Genomic DNA, 15945 nt, shown 5'->3' on the forward strand with positions numbered 1-15945 from the left:
CACTCAGTCATACCGGTGGTGGTAAACTACGAGAGTAGCCACAGCTGCCCTGGGGCAGACTGACGGAAGCGTGGCTGCCATTCAGCGCCAACGGCCCCCCCGACCACCACCTCAAACATACAGCAATCATACACATTCACACAGGGCAAGGTGGGTGAAGTGTCTTGCCCAAGGACACAACAACCATGACACAGGTGGCCGGGCGGGGATTGAACCGCCAACCCTTGGATCGTTGGCCAACCCGCTTAACCACTTGAGCCACAGTCGCCCCAAAATGTAAATACAAAAATGTATGTAAGTTCCAGTTTGCATTTATCAAAATTCGGCTTTCTATTTAAGGCGAGATGCTGCAGGTGAATAGGATAACATTAATAACGTATTGATATTATGAAAGCAAAGTTTCATAATTAAACTTTTCCAGTTGATTACTTACATTAACTTCAACATGTTCTTCTAAGTTTTACCTTGGTTGACTTCTAATTTACGACCATACGACATTAATGTGCCTGAGTGATATGAAACATAACTTGGCTTAAGTCGGGTCTAGAATATTTTTTTTTTGGATATGAGCCCACCGTTAAGAATGACAGCAGGTGAGACTTCCACCTGTAATCAGTCAGTAATCAGGGTTGGAGGAGGCTAGGCTGTGTGTGTGTGTGTGGGTGGAGTCAAACCGTCTCCCCATTGGGTGACAGTCCAGACAGGCGTACTAGACGGCTTACTACAGCCACCAGAATCCACAAATCAGTGTGTGAGCCGGGACAGCTCACTAGCCTACACCTGTCCACCATTTCTCATCCACGTTGGAAGCTTCTCAGTCAGCGCTATTGTCTGGATGCTGAATAGGACGAACCGCTCGTCCGATGGCGACGATGGAAATGGAGGCAGCACTGCTCAAGCTCAGCCTCAACCCGGCGGCCGCATTAGTGGACTGCAACAGCCTGAACGCGGAGCTGGAAGTGAGGAAGCTTCAGGAATTGGTGAGGAAGCTGGAGCGACAAAATGAACAGTTGAGGATGCACGGGGCGAGCGGCTGCCCGGGCAGCCCGCATCATTTGTACCAGAACCACCACCAAAAACCCAGCCCACTGCACTGTCAGACGTCCTCCATAGATTCGGAGGAGCTGCTCGACTATTTCCACCCATACACCGCCGGGGATGGAGCCTCTGCTGCGGGGGAGGAAGAGGAGGATGATGGCTACGAGCCTTCGGTTCTGGACGAGCTGGAACTTCTGGACTTGGATTCTCTCTCCTGCTCGGATGAGTCTGATGAGACATGGTAATATAGTTTACAGTATATAGGCTACAAGCCTCCTATTTTTTTCAACCATTTGTTGCGTCTACACACAGCAAGGACGGTTCTTGTCATTTTGGGGGCCTAGGGCCAACACCAGCATTGCTGCTTTTACATAGCTTTTCCCTACCCAGTTCCTTAAACTTCATATGTTTTATGAGTGTTTTGCTTAACTTTCTAACCTTAAATCCTGATATTAGGCAGTTTTGTTCTTGCAGCTAACAGTTGTTTCAATGAGTTACTAATTGATTGTGCAATTAAGGTGAGACGCTGCAGGTGAATAGGGTAAAACATTTGTAGCCTAAAGATATCATCATGAAACTCTGCCAGTTGATTACTTACATTAAAACAATTATGTTTTGTATTACAACCTTTTCTGAAATTAATAAATATGCAAATGTGGCAATATCTTACTAATTATCTGTACATTTGCATCACAAAACATCTAGATGTTGGATAAAGTTAAAATATTAGTTGAATTTTCAACATATTGGTGTCAAAAGCTTTTACTGAACAGATGTTGGATACAGATTTTTTTTTTCATTTAACAAATCAAAATTGACCATTTACTACAGATTAAAACACGTTAGATCTCTAAATTGACCATGCGGTGTCTCCCTTTGATGGCCAGTACAGTAGTTAATGGGAACACATTTTTCTAGTACTTTTATGTCAATAGACTAATTGATTAATCAACTAATCACTGCAAACACGGCTGTAAAAACCCATTTAACGACTACATTGATGTTTATGTGCTGAGCTTTACACTACTGTTCCTAATTCATTACAAAGCAAATGATAAAGCGGTCAATTAAGTACTATTATTAATGCATTTAGAGAGGGTTAGATGCAACTTTAACAACATTTACTAGGTTGTTTCTTCTATTTTGCCCACCTGATTTATATCGCGGTGGGTACACTATGCTGTAGAGATGAAAACTATCTTTGAAGAGACTGCAGCAAATTCCGATTCATCTTTTATTTGGTGTAAATCCCATTGCAGGCATGTCTTCTCCATAGCGGTGTGTGTCCTTCAGGTGCACACACTCACCTGATGTCACTTGACTGTCTTTTAATCTATAATTCAGCTCCCTTCATGTTTCAGTGCGGAGCGGAGTGGGCAGCTCAGTGAATAACCAGCAGCTCCTCTCATATCTCCAAAGCTTAGCATCACCTTTTAGCCAACGGGAGGGATTTCTGTTCTTCACTCAGGAGAAGATGAGTCGTGGTGGCACAAAGGAAAGATTGAGACTGGGTCGTGATCTGTCAAGGACTTCAGGGGAAAAAATACTCCTAACGCTGCGATTTTAGAATATACTAAATTAATTTAACTCAATTAATTAGATTTAAAAAATCTCGAACCTGCCAATTCATTTTGTGCATTTTTACTTGGGGACATCATCAGACTCAAACTCTTTCTTTAATAATACCTTGTGCTTTTGGAGTTAATACACATGCTTGAGTTCCTTTATTTCCATTACGTTTATTTTTAGGTTGTATGTCTCGTCGAAATCCAGAGAGCCCAAAGCCGACCCGGTCTCTCCTCTGCAGTGGTGCCGCCAGGTTCTGGACGCTCCTAAATCGGAGGTGGAGGCCGCCAGGCGCTCACTGTCTCTCCGACTGGAACAAGGTACCAACTACACCCTAGGAATTAGAGCAATAAACATAGCTTGTCTTAACAAAACACCAGTCATCTGTGTTGGAAGACAAAGAACGAGTACTATAGAATAAACAACTTATTACAGCTTCCCCTCATCACTTGATATTGTGGAAAGACTTGAGGCAGTGCTGGGTGATGCCATCTTTTATTACCAAAGCTTCTTGTCCTTAAAGGCCACCATGGCTTTTATAGATTCTCCTAATGGGAAGAGTAGAAGGAGTGTTGAAATCTAGAATCCCACCACTAGATTGTGTGAAATCCTCCAATATTATACTATATTTTTTTTATGAATGTATAGTTTCTGGACTCAACTAATTCTTATATCACCCTTGGCAATAGCTTTAGATTTGCGGACTGGTATTTTATAATTTCTTAACCATTCAAAGCCGTATTTGCAAACCCTCAGATGTCGCTGTGACAGTTTTTTGTTTCCTGGATCCTGCACTTGAGACTGAATTAGCATATTAGTTTGCACAGTGCTGTTCTCCTGCAGGCTATTTTAAACTGAAGAGCGCGGCTTTCACTCAGCAGCTCAGTCACTCACTCCACACAAATCTTGTTGGGAACAACTCGTTTAGACTTCACAGCTTGATGCTCTTGTTTTACGAAAGAAGCAGCTGGCACCAATAATATTGTCATTAACCAGAGTTTTAATTTACATTTTTCTTGTCCATTCTAATGTCTTTGTATCGTTTAAAACAGATTATTCAGTAAGTATAGTGACTCTTTTTTAGGCTTTTTGCAACTGCTTACACCCAGAATAGCAGTGCTGGAAGGAGTACTAGTACTTTGCACACACAGCTCAAAGAAAAAAATACAGACATTGATGCAACACAATCGGAGATTGTTTTGTAGAGATTATTCCACAGTTGTCTTCTTTGTCAATGACAAGTCCCTAGATTACCTACAATGCAATTTGATCACTGCCAGTTCAATCAGAGACTGGGAAGTTTTTCCCATAGACGTAACTAGAGTATATTTTATACATTTTTGCTTCTTCAGTTTATTGGTGCCACTTACAATTATATTAATTAATCATTCGATTGTTTTAGTATTTTCTTGATTAATTAATCAAGAATTCTGTAAAATGTTGTTTGTTTTCATTGCAAAATGGACGATAACATGTCCACACAAACCACTGCACTGTGTGAATAAGGGTTTAGCAGGGACTGTGGACCTCGCTGTCTATAATCTGTCCACACTTTGTAGCATTAAGCAGATCAGGCAGCGGTCACCTGACCGTGCACTTAATTATGTCATGCACCGCTGATGAAGCACTCAAGGACAAAGCAACATGTTTGAGGAAGTAAAGCAAGAAGCTTCCTTTAAAAAATCTAAATCTGCTCCTCTTTACATCAATAATCTGAGAAATCAAATGCTTACTTTTGATTTAGTTTCTAGAAAAGAGTTAAATGAATTGATTTCAAATCCTGAGCTTTATCGAACAAGCGGATCATGGCGAACAATCCAGATCTCAGTGGTGTTCAGTGTTTTGTCATTGTTGTCTGGTGTCCATACTTTTGGCCAGTGTTCATTCATATTCTCCGTCAGTATGTGGGTCACAGTCACAGCTGTGCAGCTTGTTGCATCTTCCCCTCGTAGTGCAAATGGCTCCACTGCAAGAAGGATGAAAGATGTCCCCCCATGAGGTTCAATGTAAAGTGAAATGTGGAGAGCCGTTGCTGTGGCAACCCTTTAACTGTAGCTAAGTGGCTTATATTCACATTGACAGGTAACGGAGAGGAGGAAGTACATTTCTCTTCCTGCATCTTTGGGAGGATCTAGGCTTCAATAACACACACACTCTTCAATGAGAGATGCACAATGCAGCACATTTCTATTCATCTTTGTTCACCGAGATATTACCTCTGTATTTGCATCATTTTTTTTTTCCTCCTGAATCTATGAATAGCAGTTTGTGTGTGAGAGAGCTATAGAGACACTCGGCACCAGGTACGGCTGCAGTGTTTGAGCATCTCTGTTGTGTTGAATGCAGCTTTGTTGTGGAGCTTGTCGAGCAGAGCAGTGGGGGACAGTCACAATGCTGGTGAGGTAACCGCCATCGCACAGCACTGCCCTCTAAGACATGAGTTGCATCTGTGAATATGTATGCGTTATGTTTAAGAGGGTCTGTTTTAAGCTTCAATTGTTGAATGCTAACATAATTACAACTTCACCCTTTGAAATCTTCATCAATAAGATCAAAGAGGCTGCTGTTCTGCTCTTAAAATACAGTGTGTACTATCTGTGTATTGACACATCTAGTGGTGAGATTTTAAATTGCAATATCCTCTTGCTAACCCCTCCCGTTCTGAGATTTGACAGAAGCTACAGTGGCCTTCAAGGATAAGAACTTAGGTACTAAAGATGGTTTAGTACCTAAGTACCCCCCACTGCCTCAAGTCTTTCTACAATATCAAGTGATGAGATGAAAATGCTATTTAATCTATAGTACTTCTTCATCTTCCAACAGGTGCATTTCCCCATATATGCCCACTATATATAAAAACAAGTAAGGCCGTTACGTTTGTTCATTCTGTGCTACTGTAGAAAAATGGCGGTGCAACATGTTGGCCTTTAAATTTTTGTATTATGTTTGTTTAGGATTACATTGACTTGTTGTTACCCCAAAACGAACAAAAAAAAATTAAATGTTTTGTTCTCTTTTTTGCCCTACTCAGTGTCCAGGTGGCGTAGCTCCCTTTCCAGTCCCTCTCCCTCGTCCTCCCCCGGCCCCCCACTAAGTCGACTGACCGGACTGTCACCCATTGGTGCCTCATCCCCTTTGTCCAAACCCTGCTCCACCCCCCAGTCTTCTGACCGACACGGTAACCACACAGCACGCATGTTCCTGAAGTGGTGCAAGTCAGCAATTCTGGAGAATGCTTGTTGTCGAAATCCCTTTTTGTCAAAATCTGTGAATATCTCCTAGATCCGCTACCTGTCGTGTGTGTGTGTGTGTGAAATAATACACAGCGACGGCCAGGATTCAGTGCACACACAGTAAGGACAGGTAGTGGATCGTGAGGCGATATTCACAATAATTCTCCAGAAACGCTGACTCCACCTTTTTTTAACTCCAGGGGCCTCGTCTATAAAGGCTGCGTCGCACAAAAACCTTGCATCAACCCGGGTGAATCGTGCGTAAGCACACTTCTCCGCATAGAATCTTTCTCAACCCTTTTTGAAGGGTTGAACCCTTATTTTGGCAAATATTCTAAACTGAATTTCTCCCTTCCTTTTAGCGCTATCCCTCTCCTCTCCACTCCACTATCGGACCCCGAGTCCTGTAGGGAAGGATCTCTCCCCCTTAGCAGAGCGGACTCCCACCTTCTTCCCTCATAGACGCAGTAAGACTTTCAAACACATCCTGCTTCCTCATTCTCCTGCTTTATACAGATCAGAACATTCTTTCCTGGCATCATAACATTAACATGCAGGTACAGAACTGGGTCAGCCACACACTATTATGCACTTCTTTCACATTATTCAAACCGTCGTAGGAGTATGAGAATATATTTCTGACTGCAGCTTCAAAGCCAAGATTCGGTAGCATGAGATAGAACTGTGTCACAATCTTTTCCTGCATTATGCGTGATGGAAAAGGGGGATATGTTTCTGTAGACTGCCGCAGGGCCCTCACTGGTTTTTTGGCCCCCGAAGCTAAATTCCATGTCGGTGCTGTAGTCCAAACGGCAATGTGGCGTCAAAAAGACAAGACTTCCTTTCTTGTTTTAATTGTATAACACTCACTTTCATCTTTCTGACCCAATTGTGTTTCACCAATAAGATACTTTGTCGATGGCTTCCTTACACTGGCAGTTTATACAGGTGCTTCTCAAACAATTGGAATATCATGGAAAAGTTAAAGTGCTTTTTTATGTTTATGTGACTCTGCATTTATGCTGAGTTTTTGCATCTTTTTGTGTTTGTGCGACTTTTTGCATTTATGCTGCGTTTTTTTTGTAGCCTGGAAATCCAGACCCATATCTAGAACGATAGGTCTGGCCACGATCAATATACCTTCCCAACTCAAGGGGCGGCACCTACGCGTGCATTTCAAATACCACTGCACGCAATTGGATAGCACTACAACCAATCAGAGCAATGAACAAGGGGAAGTATTAAGCCCCATTTGTTTAGTGAACAGCGGGGTTAACTGGTAAATTAAACTTTTGCCCTGGTCGGTCAGCAAAACAGAATATTCCTCTTACTTGCTAATGAAAGATTTGAGTGTCGTCTTCCAAATCGTTAAAGAGGACCTATTATACTTTTTCAACTTGTATGACCTATAAACGTTGTTATAATAATTTATAGTCATGTTTAACCATACTAAAGTGTCAAGTAATGACTTGTATGCATTTAGACGTATTCCCTGCTGACAGTCTGGGGTGGCTGTGCAGAGCGCTAAACACTAGGGCAGCCGGTCTCGATTCACTTGTTAAAATTTCCGGGATTTGTTACGTGGAGAATCTGGATTTTTCCATGTATGGTAATGTTGCAACGTGCTCCGGCCATGCCCCCACCTGCCTGCTCAAATCTGCCCGCGCGCCGCTGAAAGTGTTCCGGAAGGAAGGTAACCAATCACAACGGAGTGGGGTTTGCCGGAGGGTGGCGGGGGGGCGGATAAGCACAAAGCCAAGTGTGGACAGAGAATGCTGAGCGCGCCCAGATGAGAGGAAGAGTTTCCTGAAAATCTACATGGTTTTTTGTGCTGTGATTCATGTCAGGTTGCTCTATAGGAGAGAAAAGTAGTATAATGGGAGATCTTTAAGTGTCTAGGCCAAAGTCTTCTCAAACTCAAACAAAATATCCGCATCCATCTGTTTTGTTTACTATTACGGCCTTGACGGCGTAAGCACAGAACTGTCGTCATCTGGTTACGTCCACCCCAGAGGACCATACAGAGGGCTCTTGGCCCGCCCATATCAGATAGAACCAATTGAAACGTAGCTCAGAATATTCTGAGATATTTAATGAGCGTCAATGGAGAGTCCAGACAAACATGCGCAGCAAATTTTATTTGCCAGCAGCAGGTCTGGATTTTCCCCCCTCTAAAACGAGATGCTGCATCTCAAGGGGCTTATCCTCTAATACATTTATGAATGAATAACCAATTATACCTACTTTTAATTGTGTTTTTGAGGCCGCAGTCTCCGGCGCTCGGGCTTAAGTCCTCAGTCCTCTGTGGACAGCGAGGCAGAGGACGACTCCATCGCGCTGGGATACAAACTGCAAGACCTCACTGATGTCCAGGTCATGGCCCGACTGCAAGAGGAGAGTAAGTCCCCACATGCACAATTCCAGTATACTCTCCCCAGAACAGTTCTCACTTTGAAAATGAGTGCATTATTAAAGACTACAATTGATATTCTTGCTTGTTGTTCCAGTTTTTTTTTTGCAGTTATCTGTCATTGTGCGCCAATTCACTTTCTCTATTGTTCCCCTTGCTCTCTTAATATTTTAACACATGGCAACAGATCTCAGAGCTCACCGCTACTTCAGCTTCATTAACCCGAGGAGGTGATGACTGTGTGTGTGTGTGTGTGTGTCTGTGTGTGTTTTATGCTTGCTGCTCCTCATATCTCCCCCCCCCCATATAGGTCTAAGGCAGGACTACGCCAGCACGTCCACATGGTCAGGGACGCTGGCCAACCGGCGCAGCCAGAGCTTCAGCTTCCAGCTCAGCCGCCACAGCAGCGCGTCCGGCTCTCGCGGCCTGGAGGAGGAAGACGAGGAGGAAGACGAAGACTACGGCCTCCTGCCCCCCCCTCAACCACGCCTCACCCACACCCCCATCACGCGCCTGTCCCACTCCCACACCTTCTGCAGCGCGCGCGACTGGCCAAGAGGCACACACAGCAGCAGCAGCAGCAGTTCCCTACTCCTGGGCACATCCACCACCCCTCCTTCCACTCCCTCCACCCCGCACTACCCTTCCGCTGGGTTCGCCTATCAAGCCCAGTCCCAAGCCCTGGGTCTGGGCAGCTTCTGCGAGGCGGCCGACCAACAGTGCTTCAGACCAGGATCAGGTGAGAGAAAAAGGATTCTTATGTGGTTCTTTGCCTATTCCTATTAATAAGGAATCTGGTCTTGCAATGCGCCCAAAAAGTGCTTTAAAGTTGCAATGTGTAGAATTGTGTTGAATTGGAATTCTGCAGAACAGATTGTACTTGTCACAATATTAAGACTACATTTCCCATACACCACCTGACCTCGTGTCACAAAGAGGTCCTTTATTGCCAATTTTAGAAAGGCAAACTGGCTTTGAAAACAGCCTCCACTGTACTTTTGAAGAAAAAAAATTAAGAACATGAATGGAATTTCATATTCAAAAGTTTGTTTTTGATTAATGTATAAATGCTTGACAATAATGTTTTTTAAAATTACCTTAGCCTTGAGTCTTTAACCCCATAGGACCGAGGCACGCTGCCATGTTGCACAGAATGGACAAACTTAACGGCCTTATGCTAAGTAATTGTCCACAGTACTAATCATTTGATCCCTTTGTGTATATGTTTGTGTACGTGAAATATTGTTGTGGGTATTGTACATGTGTCTTTGCTGTTGGACATGTTGTTTTGGGGGAACTTCACAACGGGGCCCAGCCGAATATGAGAGTAAGTCGACAATGTTTTCCACTAAATACTTAAAAATGTAACTTATTAATTTAGCTTGAATCCAACTTTGCTGTATTTAAACACAGTATGAAAACAACTATTTTTTTTCTTATATTGAGATGCATCCAATTGTAGCTTTCTTATGAGTCAAAGCCCTACACTGACTCACACTAATGTGCTAACCACTTATTAATCACTCTGCCTAAGCTTGCTGTGCAGCTGCTCCTAAAGCGCTCTAGACATGGCGTGTGTTTCTGTTCTGAGACCAGAGAGTTTGATGGGATTAGAGTAAGAGGTGTATGTCTCCATTGAGGGAAACTGGGATCTGTTACGGTAACCAGCTTCCTGTGTCTTTTTTTTTTATTAAGGTTTGGAGTAGTAATAAAAGAACAGGCATGACCTACTGTTCACACTGGTATTTATTGTATGATAACTCTTTTATGCAACTCAGGCCAGTAAGAGTAAGATCTATTTTTATGTTCAGATCTGCTTGATATATTTACTTTTTGTATCTCTTTCAGATAAGCTGCGGAGGAGTATGCCTAACCTTGTCCGAGCTCCCAGCATGCCCAGTGTGCCCATTCCAACCAATCCTAGCGCTTTCCCTTCTTTGCTTCGTAACAGCTTGAGTTTTGATTCGTCCAGTGGGCTGGCTCGTCTGCAGTCCTCCAGTAAGACAGATTCAATCATTACAGTCAAATTTATGACTAGACACTGCAAGTGAATAGGTTTTTAACTCATAGATATGATCATTTAGCTTTGCCAGTTGATTACTTAAATTAAAACAATTTGTCCGTTATGCATTTTTTTCTGAAATGTTTGAAGAAATATGTATATTTGGCAATATGTAACTAATTAGGCGTGCATTTGCATCTCCTTTTAAAAACCTAAGAAATGTAAGTCAAAATCTTAACTTAATTTTGACAACATATTAGTGTTTTTACAAAACACATTTTGGTTACATCCTTTTGTCAATTTATAAATAAATAAATTACTATCCACAGGTCCTTTAAAAATATATATTTATTTTCTGCATTTAAAGAAAAGAAAGGTACCACTGATCATACAATCTGTAATAAGCTTTGGAATAGTGCTATGAATGATTGTGGAAAGTTTAGTTGATGTAAGTGCTTAAGAAATTGAGATTTTAAAAAACCTACATTCAAAATTTTACTTTTTTATTAATACTAGTGTGAAAGAAGACATGGGGGCAAAACAGCCAAAAATCACAAAATTGACCAGTGGTTAAAAAAAAATTGCCTGCAGTGTCTTGTCTTCACACCAGCAGAAACATTAGTTCACTAGTTCTATCTTTTCTTTTCTTGTTAATCCCCACGCTCCCCCAAAATAGTCCCGTCCCCAGGCCAGCTGCAGAACAGGGTCCAGAGTGTCGGGAACTTTGCCTCTTTGTCACGCCAGCCGCTCAAGGCCACCGCTTACGTCAGTCCCACCATAAAGGGCTCCAGCTCTGCCAGCCTCCAGTGTCTAAACAGCAGCAGCAGCAGCAGTAGTGGGATCCCTCTGCTCAGTAAAATGTCGCCCACTTCCACCTTGCTGTCCACGCCCCGCAGCGGCCTGCCACGCCCCGCCTCCTTTGTCTGCACCACAAGCTCCACCCCCCGCAGCAAGGTGGCCCAACCAGCACGAAGGTAACGCTCAACATTCAACCAATACACTCAAATGGAAATGTAAGGTATGATTTCACTAGAAGGTGTATGGTAAAACGTATAGTTATCGGACTCTCCAGATTTGTACCCTATGTAGGGAATTGGGGGTTATTGTTTTGGTGCTAAAAAGTAAAATTGTGCTGATCAGCATGATGGTCTGCTTCCTTGGTGATGTGAATGCTACATTGGTACCTTTTTTATACCAGGTACAGTTCTTTTAAACCTGTCAATCAGTGGCAAAGTGAACAAAAATGCAGCTGCATGACCCACGTGAGAACAGTCTCTTTACTAATTTCTCAGATGTGTCGGGGTCAGAAGAAGCAATAACATAGTGTCCAAACTGCTTTGCAATTGGTCAAAATTTCCACTCTGTAAAACTACAGCAAGTAGGTTGTTTTCCTCATCCCATAATGCAAAGCGTAGCTGGCCATGGGAGCTTGTTTAGTCCAAAAATAATCTTTGTTTCCTGCCGTTGGGTCGGATCGTGTCCGGTCACGTTCTCACCACAAACGGACCGGACCAGGGTTTGTTTTTGAAGTGAACTGAGACCAGCTCTTCAACAAGGTCTCGGTACGCTTGTTTGGTCCTCTCTGGGTGCCAGCTGACGTTATATCTGACTTCTCTTTTTTTCTCAGTTTACTGACACCTCCAAAGAGCTTGTCCACCCTCAGTGCCCTTCGTGACAGCAACTGGAGAGATGGCTGCTACTGATGAATAACTGAACCGGTGCTGTAGTTCAGTGGCACCCCGCTGGCTGGGGTAACTCACTAAAACCTCAATATACAAATGTTATTTGGGACATTTGAATGGGTTCGATTAAGGTAACTTTGAGTCAGACAACCTGCATAACACACATCCTTTCAATTCTATGCACTTTGGGGAAGGTCTCATTTTACCGATTAGCTTGACATTCACAAGTTGAGTTTGGTACGTGCCAAGTGGGACAATGTTCACTGTTGCTCTTGTGCAATAAACCACCCACTTTTGGGTTAACAGTGATACTAACCGGCAAAAGAGGGTTGCCAGTTTTATGAAATGAAATGACCCTAACGGTACTGTATTTATTTATTTATTTCTATATATATTTATTTTGACTAATCAGGTGTTTTCCCCCTCTGGCAACAAGCGCCAATGATGCTGCTAAACTTGAATCAGTCCCTGTTGGTTTGGGCACATTTGGTCTAATTTATATACAAGCAAGACATTAAAGTGTGTATTAGTGTACAAAGCTAACTACTAAGTGTCCGTATATACATATATATTAATGCAATATTAATGATTTTAAATGTGAATCTTGACCAAAATGAAAACGTGTGAATGTGTTTACAAAATTGTCTCACCATGACATCACAACTGCGCATATTAACACTTTAAAATTGTTCAACTACCTAATAAGGACTTTTTTCTTCTTGCACTTTGTATAAATTAAGATATTTTGATGTTCTGTTTACTAATGTTTACACTTCTTTTACATTTGATTTGATGGATTTTCAGTGGGCAGAAAATCACTTAATTGGAAGTTGTTGGGAGATTTCACAGCATAATGTAGCACCTGTTTGTTTGTTTGTTGTTGCAATATGTGACTTGTTTTTGAATTACTGTTACTACATTCCACATCATCCTGACACTTTTGCTACTATGACGGACTGAATGAGTGAAAAAGTTTCAATAAAACACGATGAAATAAAGATTTCCTTTTGCCTCTCTGCTTCATGTTGATTAAGACCAGTAAACTAGCCTGGAAATACAGACCCACATCCAGAACGATATAGGTTCTGGCCACGCTCAATATTACCTTCCCATCTCATGGAGCGGCAACTATGTGTGCATTGCAAATGCCACTGTACGCAATTGGAAAGCACTATGAGACTATGACCAATCAGAGCAATGAGGTATTCAGCCCTGTTCGATTAGCGAACAGCGGGTTAACTGGTAAATTAAACCTTTGCTGTGGTCGGTCGACAAAACGGAACATTCCTCTGGATGGAAAAATTAGACTGTTTCAGAAATATTTAAAAGTTCCTGAGAGGGCTAGGTAATACTTAGGTAATAATACCTCTCTGCCAGTCTCACTGTGAAATATAAACAGCGTTCCATATTGACAGCAGTTGTCTTTTAGGTCCAGAAGTGAAGCCTCCTTTCCATTTCCTTAACATCTGACTTTATCTATATAATATATACGATATATTACTGACCGCAAACACTTCAAGGTTGTTTCATATTCTAAGCACTTTTATTTTCGTATATTTGCCGGGTGTTCAAGAACTATTTGTCTATTTTCAGTGAAGGGAACGTGTCAAGACCTATGGTCAAGACCATAGATAGTAAATAAAAGGTCAAGACATAAATCTCTTTATAAGTATTGCTCAATACTGCCATCATGTGGTCATACTGAGGTACTACACACAGGTAAAATGCAAAAGGGCATTAAATTGGTGTAGTATTGAAGGCAGGGACGGAGTCGCCCCCTGGTGACCACAATGAGGTACTACACCTAGTAAATCCAAGGCATGACTCCTGGCGCCCTCCTGTGGCCATAAGTAGTTACTACAATGGCAATGGCCGCTAGGCGTAATTACATACAAGCAACATTTATTCGCGTTTTTAAAATGTATTTGCCGTTCGAAAGTCTCAATATACTAACCAGTTAATATCTGTAAATTAAAACGGACAAAAGAAGAACTTAATTTCAACAAAGCACACGTTAGAAACTTAATTTTAGAAGGAGGAAGGTAGGCTACAATTTATTAGCTCCCCTCGCTTAAGCTAACGGTTTGTGTTAAGCAGTTGGCTAATCAGGTCAAACAAGAACTATTACCACAAACTTCTACATGAGCAAAGATTACTCTCTTGTAGTAAAGTTACTTTAAACAACACCCAAGCGAAACTTCAGTACGCATTGAACCATACATTATGACAGTAAGAAGCCAGACGCAATCACATACTAGTAATACTCCCGGTTAAACCTTTCAAAATAAAACGCTATAAAGCTAGACACATTACATACAAGCACTAGTTCCGGTAGAGAGAAAAAATTAAGTAAAACGCGAAGATACATCTGTAGTTCTCAATTTAGTGTCTCAAACAGCTGTTGCCACTCGTGTGTGTGTGTGTGTGTGTGTGTGTGTGTGTGTGTGTGTGTGTGTGTGTGTGTGTGTGTGTGTGTGTGTGTGTGTGTGTGTGTGTGTTATGAAAAATAGTATTGTTTTTGATTATTGATTATAATATTGCATAGAAATCAGAGCAATGAGGTATTCAGCCCTGTTCGATTAGCGAACAGCGGGTTAACTGGTAAATTAAACCTTTGCTGTGGTCGGTCGACAAAACAGAACATTCCTCTGGATGGAAAAATTAGACTGTTTCAGAAATATTTAAAAGTTCCTGAGAGGGCTAGGTAATACTTAGGTAATAATACCTCTCTGCCAGTCTCACTGTGAAATATAAACAGCGTTCCATATTGACAGCAATTGTCTTTTAGGTCCAGAAGTGAAGCCTCCTTTCCATTTCCTTAAAGGCATCATAGGAGATTATCTGCGATATGCACTTTTTAATATGTTGTGAAAAGTGCTTTTTACACCCCAACAGCAATAAATTACTTATGGGCAATGAAAAAGAAACGAAAAACCCCCAAATTCTGTACCTTCTATAAACCTGTTAAAATGCTGACCAATCGGAGACGATGGACCCGTATCTAAAGAACCAATCACAATCCTGCGCGTTCTCTCCCCTCTGTGTGCGAGCCTGAGCGCGTTCACGGAGGGCAGAGAAAGCGTTCGTGCCATATCGTAGTAGGCTACCTGGCAGTGGACTAGACCTAGTGGAAGTAGCATAACAAGCTTACACAATGGAACCTACACAGAAGTTACCAGAGGTGTGGACTCGAGTCACATGACTTGGACTCGAGTCAGACTCGAGTCATGAATTTGATGACTTGAGACTCGACTTGACAAAATGTAAAGAGACTTGCAACTTGACTTGGACTTTAACATCAATGACTCGTGACTTGAGCCTTTTGACTTGACAAGACTTGCTACTTTCCCCAAAACCCAAAGATTAAAAAGTAGGCTATATTTTTAAGTAGGCTACTGCTCTGTATCTTTCATCATGTAGCCTAGTGTAGCGGAGGAAACTGGTGGATGTCGCCTACCGGTACCGCGCTGATCTGCTTATCACTGGTTTCACTTCAGAGGTGTCGGCCAGAACACCACTTAAGGCCAAAAACGTCAGACTATAAGCATGAGAAGAGGAGTATGGTTTTTCCGCTCTTTATTTTCCTTCTTTCACAGGCACAGCAGCATAGATCGCAGGAAAAGAGACACAGGCTTACATTCCGCTCGTGAGGAGACGTTAGAACAGCTGTTGCGACCTGCGAATCGCGGCCGTCAATAACATCCATAAACTGTAACTTATAACAGCGATCGGGACTGCATGTACTTACTCACACACGGGTGATTCACATAAACACGTTTCAACTGTGTCGACTACTGCGGCAACATGCGCGCTCACACACCTGACCGAGAGAGAAGAGAAAAGGAAACTTACTAGACAGACCCTCCGGCCGACTGACGTCACGGCCACTAACTGACAGCTATACTGTCATCCACACTGAACAAAACTCATCTCAACACTCTATAAGAAATAACAACACTGTAACCTATAAACTTTGGGGCCTTTTCTGCATGTAGCCTATGTGTGAGTGTTTGT

At 42.3% G+C, this 15945-nt stretch overlaps 1 protein-coding gene across 1 annotated transcript; it reads left to right on the plus strand.

Moving 5' to 3' along the window:
* Nucleotides 1–872: 872 nt before the first annotated feature.
* Nucleotides 873–11952, plus strand: LOC307269890 (SLAIN motif-containing protein 1-like; the record flags this gene model as incomplete). The annotated part of the gene is made up of 9 exons (XM_080052972.1): nt 873–1279; nt 2788–2924; nt 5636–5782; nt 6200–6304; nt 8101–8235; nt 8558–8986; nt 10096–10245; nt 10926–11223; nt 11877–11952. 9 exons carry the CDS (start codon nt 873–875, stop codon nt 11950–11952), a joined length of 1884 nt encoding a protein of 627 aa, XP_079909098.1.
* Nucleotides 11953–15945: the final 3993 nt, after the last annotated feature.

This window comes from Ammodytes marinus (assembly GCF_949987685.1).
Source record: "Ammodytes marinus genome assembly, chromosome: 24".
Lineage (NCBI taxonomy): Eukaryota > Metazoa > Chordata > Actinopteri > Uranoscopiformes > Ammodytidae > Ammodytes > Ammodytes marinus.